The 9,829-nt window shown below is 45.7% G+C and overlaps 1 protein-coding gene across 1 annotated transcript in view; it reads left to right on the top strand.

Moving 5' to 3' along the window:
- Nucleotides 1-8,865, top strand: part of xkrx (XK related X-linked) — an 18,577-nt gene extending 9,712 nt beyond the window's left edge. The window contains exons 2-3 of the mRNA XM_023989817.2: nucleotides 6,505-6,764; nucleotides 6,855-8,865. Coding sequence (XP_023845585.1) covers nucleotides 6,505-6,764; nucleotides 6,855-7,705 — 1,111 coding nt within the window. The 3' untranslated portion in view covers nucleotides 7,706-8,865. The remainder of the gene's footprint in view (nucleotides 1-6,504; nucleotides 6,765-6,854) is intronic.
- The last annotated feature ends 964 nt before the right edge of the window (nucleotides 8,866-9,829 follow it).

Raw genomic sequence — 9,829 nt, 5'->3', positions numbered from 1 at the left:
TAAAGAGTGAATAGAATATGTACATGTAAGTATATGGATGAGCGATGACCGAGCGGCATAGGCAAGGTGCAATAGATGGTATAAAATACAGTATATACATGTGACATGAGTAATGTAAGATATGTAAACATTATTTAGAGTGGCATTGTATAAAGTGACTAGTGATCCATTTTATTAAAGTGGCCAGTGATTGGGTCTCAATGTAGGCAGCAGCCTCTCTGAGTTAGTGATTGCTGTTTAGCAGTCTGATGGCCTTGAGATAGAAGCTGTTTTTCAGTCTCTCGGTCCAGCTGTGGTGCACCTGTACTGACCTCGCCTTCAGGATGATAGCGGTGTGAACAGGCAGTGGCTCGGTGGTTATTGTCCTTGATGATCTTTTTGGCCTTCTTGTGACATCGGGTGCTGTAGGTGTCATGGAGAGCAGGTAGTTTACCCCCGGTGATGCGTTGTGCAGACGCACCACCCTCTGGAGAGCCTTGCGGTTGAGGGAAGTGCAGTTGCTGTACCAAGCTGTGATACAGCCCGACAGTATCTCTCGATTGTGCATCTGTAAAGTTTGTCGGGTTTACACTACTTCTAGGTTTCAGAGCAAGTGACGTAACTGATTGAAACGCTATTAGCGCGTACCCGCTAACTAGCTAGCCATTTCACATCCGTTACACATCCCAGCATTGCTTAGAGCTGCTGTTTGAATGAATGCTTACGAGCCTGCTGTGGCTTACCACCGCTCAGTCAGTGCTATATCAAATCATATACTTAATTATAATATAATAAACCGACAGAAATATGATCCTTTGGTCATTAATATGGTAAAATCCAGAAACTATMATTTCGAAAACMAAAAATGTATTCTTTCAGTGAAATACAGAACCGTTCCGTATTTTATCGAAYGTGTGGAMACCCTAAATCTAAATATTGCTGTTACATTGCACAACCTTCAATGTTATGTCATAATTATGTAAAATTCTGGGAAATTAATTACGGTCTTTGTTAGGAAGAAATGGTCTTCACACAGTTCGCAATGAGCCAAGCAGCCAAAACTGCTGCATATACCCTAACTCTGCTTGCACTGAACGTAAGAGAAGTGACACAATTTTCCTAGTTAATATTGCCTGCTAGTATGAATTTCTTTGAACTACATATGCAGGTTTAGAAATATATACTTGTGTATTGATTTTAAGAAAGGCATTGATGTTCATGGTTAGGTACATTATTGCAACAATTGCCCAAATACAAGTGTGCCAAACTTGTAGCGTCATACCCAAAAAGACTYGGATGTAATCACTGCCAAAGGTGCTTCAACAAAGTACTGAGTAAAGGGTATGAATACTTATGTAAATGTGACATTTCAGTTTTTCTTTTTAATACTTTTGCAAAATTGTCTAAACCTGTTTTTGCTTTGTCATGGGGTATTGTGTGTAGATTGAGGGGGGGGGGGACTATTTAATCCATTTCACTACAGACACCCTGGTTTGAATCCACGCTGTATCACAACCGGCCGTGATTGGGAGTCCCATAGGGCGGCGCACAATTGGACCAGCGTCGTCTGGGTTATGGTCGGTATAGGCTGTTATTGTAAATAAGAATTTGTTCTTAACTGACTTGCATAGTTAAATTTAAAAAATACAATAAAATACCCATGAGGACTCAAGGCTGTAAGCACAGCTCCGTAGTGCTTGCCTACGGAGCTGTGAGGGGAACGGCACCTCCGTACCTTCAGGCTCTGATCAGGCCCCACACCCAAATAAGGGCACTGCGTTCATCCACCTCTGGCCTGCTCGCCTCCCTACCTCTGAGGAAGTACAGTTCCCGCTCAGCCCAGTCAAAACTGTTCGCTGCTCTGGCACCCCAATGGTGGAACAAACTCCCTCACGACGCCAGGTCAGCGGAGTCAATCACCACCTTCCGGAGACACCTGAAACCCCACCTCTTTAAGGAATACCTAGGATAGGATAAAGTAATCCTTCTAACCCCCCCCCTTAAAAGAGTTAGATGCACTATTGTAAAGTGGTTGTTCCACTGGATATCATAAGGTGAATGCACCAATTTGTAAGTCGCTCTGGATAAGAGCGTCTGCTAAATGACGTAAATGTAATCGCTGCCAAAGGTGCTTCAACAAAGTACTGAGTAAAGGGTCTGAATACTTATGTAAATGTGGTATTTAATTTAAAAATATATAAATTTGCAAAAACATTTTTACTTGTTTTTGCTTTGTCATTATGGGGTATTGGGTGTAGATTTATGAGGGGAAAAACTATTCAATCAATATCATAATAAGGCTGTAAAGTAACAAAATGTGGAAAACGTCAAGGGGTCTGAATACTTTCCGAATGCACTGTGTATGTTCAATTCAAAGGGCAGGTTTGGCGTGATCTCCGACTGTACTAGATCCACCTTTTATGGCAAATCAAGTGACTGACTAGCAGGCATTTTCCAAGCCCGCACAAGGCATGACATTGGCACACTGTTTACAGCCATGCTCCCCCACTCCCTCACTGTAGCAGTGCTGATCAGTGAGAATCAGACCTTTGGATTTGTTTGTTTTCAGAAGAAATAGAACAAGGTCGGTTTCAGGGTTTTTCTGCTACAGCTACACAGTTCTATAATTATACTCTGGAGGGTGGCTTGTTTGGGGATGTGGTTCCCTCCGTAGAGGAAGCTACATATCATTCCCGACCTGACATTTTCCTGCCTTAAACCATATTTTGTTTCTAAGTGAACGGTTAACTGTGTCAAAAACAGATGCACTAGATAAACAGCTGTGCGTTAGTTCCAGTTACTTCCACAGACCACATCTCYGCTCTGGGCTGATCTGTTGTGCACTTCCTGTGGAGCATGGTGGATGATGTCGTCATCATCATCAGATCATCTGCTGTGTGGGCGCAATTCAATATTGCATGTTGCCTAGCAACTCCGCCCAAGGGTTTGAATGTTGTTGACTGCACGGCTTGCTTTACCAAGTAACAGGCAAGGACTCTAGCTCACAGGGTTGTATCCGTCTTGTAACTCACATGCTCACATGTCAATGAATGAACACACAGTAAAGTTTCACAAGCAATGTAGCTTTTCTGAGATAATACTGTATGTTGACAAGATGTCACATGGCCAACTGGGAATCTCTGTATAGTGTCAGGTTGGTTCCCTGCTTGAGTGACCCTTGTCACAGCTTGTCTAAGAGAATATAATTATCCTCCGAGGCAGAGGAGGCTACATACTTAGTCACTACTGTCCCTGTCCCATCATGCAACTCTGAAAGTGTTTACACACAGTGAAGAACGGTTGGTGTCTTGATGTCCTGTATTCTGAAATGCTAACTTAGTGCAAACACTCAAAGAAATTGAATTTGTCCGAAGGTCAAAATTGATCTTTTWTTTTTGCCACCACTGTCTCTTGTGGGTGTTATGTCAAAGCACTGTTAAGCATAACAGGGTGAGAAATCTCTACTGGACCTTAAGGAGCATGTTGAAAGTATTTCCTGATGATGAAACCGCCCTTGTGACATTTTCAATGTATACAAAAGCCGCAGTTGCTTGAACTGCAGCCCATGCCTTAAAGCAGGGTTTCTCAAATCCTGCCCACAACTGGCAGCACCCAAGTGATCATAAATTCAGAGCACAGGTGCACCTGACCCGTTCGTAATGCCCATGGTCAATTTGGTTTGACATTTGATATCCCTATGGGGCTAGTTGGGGACCATCATTAAATAACATGGGACAATATATGAAAATGTCAATAGCTCCAAATTTCAGTGACAAACCTCAAACCAACTATAAATTGTAGAAATTCATATACAAATATTGAAAGTATTAAAATACACTATTTACAAAAGTATGTTGACACCCCTTCAAATGAGTGAATTTGGCTATTTCAGTGACACCCGTTGCTGACAGGTGTATAAAATTGAGCACACAGCTATGCAATCTCCATAGACAAACCTTGACAGTAGAATGGACTTACTGAAGAGCTCTGACTTTCAACGTGGTACTGTCATAGAATGCCACCTTTCCAACAAGTCAGTTTGTTTCTGCACTGCTAGAGCTGCCCTTGTAACTGTAAGTGCTGCTATTGTTAAGTGGAAACGTCTAGGAGCAACAACRGCTCAGCCGCAAAGTGGTAGGCCACCATCTCACAGAACGGGACCGCCGAGTGCTGAAGCGCGTTGCGTGTAAAAATAGTCTGTCCTCGGTTGCAACACTCATTACCGAGTTCCAAACTGCCTCTGGAACCATGCACAATRCCGAGTGTCGGCTGGAGTGGTGTAAAGCTCGCCACCATTGTACTCTGGAGCAGTGGAAACGCGTTCTCTGGAGTGATGAATCACGCTTCACCATCTGGCTGTCCAATGGACGAATCTGGGTTTGGAGGACGCTAGGAGAACGCTACCTGCCTGAATGCATAGTGCCAACTGTAAAGTTTGGTGGAGGAGAAATAATGGTCTGGGGCTGTTTTTCATGGTTTGGGCTAGGCCCCTTAGTTCCAGTGAAGGGAAATCTTAACGCTACAGCATACAATGACATTCTAGACGATTCTGTCATTCCAACTTTGTGGCAACAGTTTGGGGAAGGCCCTTTCCTGTTTCAGCATGACAATGCCCCCGTCCACAAAGGGAGGTCCATACAGAAATGGTTTGTCAAGATTGGTGTGGAAGAACTTGACTGGCCTGCACAGAGCCCTGACCTCAACTCCATAAAACACCTTTGGGATGAATTGGAACGCCGACTGCGAGCCAGACCTAATCGCCCAACATCAGTGCCAGACCTCACTAATGCTCTTGTGGCTGAATGGAAGCAAGTCCCCGCAGCAATGTTCCAACCTCTAGTGGAAAGCCTTCTCAGAAGAGTGGAGGCTGTTATAGCAGCAAAGGGGGGACCAAMTCCGTATTAATGGCCATGATTTTGGCATGAGATGTTTGAGCACATGTCCACGTACTTTTGGACGTGTACTGTATGTGCTTCATGAAAATATTGTCCCATTTACATTGTGTWACGTATTGAMATGGGCTATACAATGTCAAACCACACCAGCCAGCTGAAGCTAGCACTATCTAGCCTAGGCGACTTCAAGRCACACAACTTGAAAACAGTGTAACCGGGTCATCTAGAAGGGTGAGTGACTAACTGTGAACTGTTTTGACAGAGTGAATGTACAAACGCTTGCCACTTGCGAACACACACACGAGACACCCACATTACCCCCCCCCCACAGACAACTAATTTGGCTTCAGTCATGGCCACTGCATTTCTTAATAACCAAGCTGAAAAACAAGACCAAACCAGGAAGTTCAGTCACCCCTTTTTTAAGGTATTTCCTTATTGCATGTGTGTTTTACTTTGCTCTTTTTACAAGAACTTGTACTATAAGCTGAGAGCAAAGTGATTTTTATGGCCTGGGAGTGATTACCTGGCAGTAGGCACTTTGCTTCAGCCAATGGTACCATTAGATGCTGCTGTGGACATCGGGCATATTGATTCTGCCAGCCAACCTTTTTCTCAGCCATGCTTTTTCCTGTAAGTGAAATGCATTTAGTCTCTTAGTTGTTTTTTCAGTGCTGGCTGGCTGGCTAGCTAGACTGACTAAGCACTCATTCTCAGCTGCATTAGGATGCCAAATTTCCCTGGAAGTAAATCAGTCTTGTGCATGCTACTGCTCTCCATCTGTAGACCTTAGTTTCATGATTGTGCAATCAGACAAGATAGCCTCGATTCTTATGCATAGGCTACCAGTATAGTAGTACCACTAGAGCGATRAGGCAGCTTGTGGATGGCACAGAGCGCCTTCCTTACCCCTCCTTTAAATGTCTCTCAGTTCAGCGAGAGTTGAAGTCAAAGACGAGGGGCTGCATGTTTTGGTTATGCGCCGCAAGGTCACAGCCAACGTGATTCAACCAGCACCACAACAGCTGAAAAAACACAGCGGCTGAAAATGGCTGTCGGACTGTATGCCAGAGGGCTCTCGTAGCAGCACACAGCTGAGCTGCCAGGAAGTGAATCCTAGTAGTAGCTAGCCTGTCTGTGTGTTCTCTCCCCTAAAGCCCATGTCCAAATTTAGGAGCTGTTTTGGTCTGAAAGACAACATTCCAGCAACGTGCTGTGATTTACTAGTTGAGTGTGGATACATTAATTGCTATTAAGTGCCTTGTGTACAGCTAACCCTTGCACTGGTACCTTTCAACATAAACAGACGTAAAGGAGAGCTACACCTCATGTTTCACAGTGAACAGTGAAAGCATTTACCTCTGGGAAGGGAACAAACACACCCTTCTTAGATTTCAGTGCTTTGTCASTCATGCAAAGGCTGTCACATAGACTGCCCTCTGGTGGAGTCATATATAAATGTCACATTTCAGTCTCAAATTTAAATGTGAAGCAAAATATGATATTTATTGAATGATAATACAAACCCTTGACTGAAAATAAACAAGACAATGTTTTTTTGTTAGCCTGTATTGCCCTTTGGTGGTTATGTGGAATTGCTCAATTTTCAATGGCCCTCTTCTCTCCTCAGGTGTTTCGAGGCTCTGATGGTTTATTTTAAGGCAGGTAAAGAGGAGGAGCCGTACGTGACCATCTCCAGGAAGATCAAGCTGAAGAAAGACCAGGGCACGCCCATGGAGTGGGAGATTGGCCACTCAGAGCGCAAGCTGGCCACCCACCGGAACGCCTTCAAACGCACCGCCGTCATCCAGGCCTTCCTGGGCTCCACCCCCCAGCTCACCCTGCAGCTGTACGCCACCATCCAGGAGAAGTACTTACTCCCCACCAGAAGTAAGAGTTCTCTTGATGACATTAATGGTGGATGCTGTATGTCTTGTTTTGGAGGGTCTAACAAGTGCTTTGTCTCTGTGTTCATCCCAGTGACTCTGATGATTATCTGCCTCATCTCCGTCACCTACGGGGCCCTGGTGTGCAGCGTGCTGGCCATCAACATCCGTTACGACGACTACAAGGTGCGGCTGCGCCCGGCCGCCTACCTCTGCATGATCCTGTGGCGGGTCCTGGAGATCGCCACGCGCGTCACCTCCCTAGTACTGTTCAGCACGGCGCTCACCTACTGGGTGATCCCCGTTGGCCTAGGCAACCTTCTCTTCTTCTTCCTGCTGCCCTGGGTCGAATTCTGGGCGCGACGCGCCTCACTGCCCGACAACGTAGAGAAGAACTTCAGCAAGCTGGGCACCACAGTGGTGCTGTCGCTGGTTACCTTCCTGTACGCCTGCATCAACATCTTCTGCTGGTCGGCCGTGCAGCTGGACCTGGGCCACCGCGATCTCATCGAGAAGAAGCAGCGCTGGGGCCGCCTGGCCGCCTACTAYGGCGGACGCTTCCTCGAGAACGGCGCGCTCATCACCCTCTGGTACTTCCACAAGTCGGACTTCTACGAGTACGTGTGTGCCCCGTTGCTGGTGGCTCAGCTGCTCATCTGCTACAGCCTGGCCGTGCTCTTCATGCTACTCTTCTACCAGTTCTGCCACCCGTGTCGGCGCCTCTTCAGGCACAACGTGCACGACTGCCTGGCCTGCGTCTGCTGCTGTATCTGCTGCCGCAGGGGTGGGGGGAGAGAGGGGCAGGCGCAACCCAATTCCTATTCCACCACCGCCACCATGGTGCTGGTGCCATTGGAGCCGCCAGAACTGCAGCCCCCCGACCTAACCAGCCAGCTGGTGGAGCGGGAGACAGCCATCATTGAAGACATAATGGAGGCGGCTTGAGAAGGCCCCATGTGATGATTTGATGATATGGGGTCATTGCGTGGTGCAGCTACTGAACTAATGGCTATGTACACTCAGGACTGGTATACTGTGAGTGGTGCAGATGAGACGGACAGAGCTGCTTGTTCTGCACTGCGGTGCACAGAGGACAAGTTGGTCCCAAGTGGTTAGCTAAGCGCATTTGAAATTGGTACCAYGATTTTATCGATTCTCCTCATTTTAGAATAACACGTGCATGCAGAGCTTTGGGCTCAAAAAGATCAGCTGTGATATAGACAATGTTGCATCACTGTTGTTGAATGGGCATACTGTACAGGTAGAGAGGCAGCGGGCCGCGGGAGACCAAAGAATGTACTCTGATAAGATATGCCGCCGTGATGCACAAAGGCATACTTGAGAAAAGCAGCACGGGGGTCAGATACAGTGGGGCCAGGTGTGTGGAAACATGCGGCCTCGGGCCAACTTGCCCTTTACACTGGGACTTCCCCTGCTTACCTTCTCAGGGGTTTACTTAATGAATAAACCCGACATGTTGCATTACGTCTCTTTTATCCACACGTCAAAGCCCATATGTAACATGAAGGAAATGAAAGGTCAGTTGAAATCCGAGCTACCCTCCTCAAACCCCACTCCACCCACTGTATATTTAATGAATGGTTTGTATTATTAGTACCTGGCCTTTTTTTAAATTTTGCTTTTTGCGTACCGTGTTTAAAAGTCAAGCTCAGTGAGTCATGCCGTGTTCACGTGCTAGTCGGGAACTAGGAAACTCAAATGTCCAACTTGCTAAGTGGTTGAACGCGGCACGACTTACAAGTTGGACATTTCAGAGTTTTGTGGTTCCAACTAGCAYGTGAACGTGGCAATAGACATTAATCATTTTAAAGAACAAATGGGTTAAAGAGACAATGGAGATTTTATGTAATCACACACATTGTAATTGAGATGCAATTTTACGTTCTGTTTACGTTCAATGGAAGCCAGGTAACTGTTTACTTTCAATGATGCCTTACCGGTAGTCTGAGTACCAGTCTCTTTACCTAATGTTCCACTCCTTGCCACTCCTTGTCATTGCCAATTAGGATTAGCTAAAGAGACTGGTACCCAGGCTACCTTAATGGTACCTTATGTCTGAAATATTAAAGTCCATTATTAGTCTGCTTTTTAAGTGRATGGTCTGTTCAATAGCATGTTAAGTGCCTTAACTACTGCATTATTACTTGAATAAAAAAGTTATTGAATACTAAATACTGTAATATAAAGAAGACATATTTTAATTTTACCAGTAGTAGCCTGTATGGACTTTCCAAAAACCATATACAGTGCATTCTGAAAGTATTCAGACCACTCGACTTTTTCCACATTGTTACATTACAGCCTTATTCTATAATTGATTCATTTGTTTTCCCCCCCCCTCAATCTGCACACAATACCCCATAATGACAAAGCAGAAACAGGTTTTTAGAAAACAGTGTACTTAGGGTCGTTGTCCTGTTGAAAGGTTCATCTTGACCCCAGTGTGAGGTCCTGAGTGCTCTGCAGCAGGTTTTCATCAAGGATCTCTCTGTACTTTGCTCCGTTCATCTATGCCTCAATCCTGACTAGTCTCCCAGTCCCTGCCGTGGAAAAACATCCCCACATCATTATGCTGCTTCCACCACCAYGTTTCACCGTAGGGTTGGTGCCAGGTTTCCTCCAGATGTGACGCTTRGCATTCAGGCCAAAGAGTTCAATCTTGGTTTCATTAGACCAGAGAATCTTGTTTCTCATGAGAGTCCTTTAGGGGCCTTTTGGTGAACTCCAAGCGGGCTATTGTGCATTTTACTGAGGAGTGGCTTCCGTCTGGCCACTATACCATAAAGGCCTGATTGGTGGATTGCTGCAAAGATAGTTGTCCTGTTAGGTTCTCCCATCTCCAGAGAGGAACTCTGGAGCTCTGTCAGTGTGATCATCGGGTTCTTTGTCACCTCCCTGACCAAGACCCTTCTCCCCCGATTGCTCAGTTTGGCCGGGTGGCCAGCTCTAGGAAGAGTCTTGGTGRTTCCAAACATCTTCCATTTAAGAATGATGGAGGCCGCTGTGTTCTTGGGGACCTTCGATGCTGCAGAAATGTTTTGGTACCCT

Source organism: Salvelinus sp. IW2-2015, linkage group LG6.2 (assembly GCF_002910315.2).
Source record: "Salvelinus sp. IW2-2015 linkage group LG6.2, ASM291031v2, whole genome shotgun sequence".
In the NCBI taxonomy this organism is placed as follows: domain Eukaryota; kingdom Metazoa; phylum Chordata; class Actinopteri; order Salmoniformes; family Salmonidae; genus Salvelinus; species Salvelinus sp. IW2-2015.
This window is presented reverse-complemented; position numbering and strand designations above follow the sequence as displayed.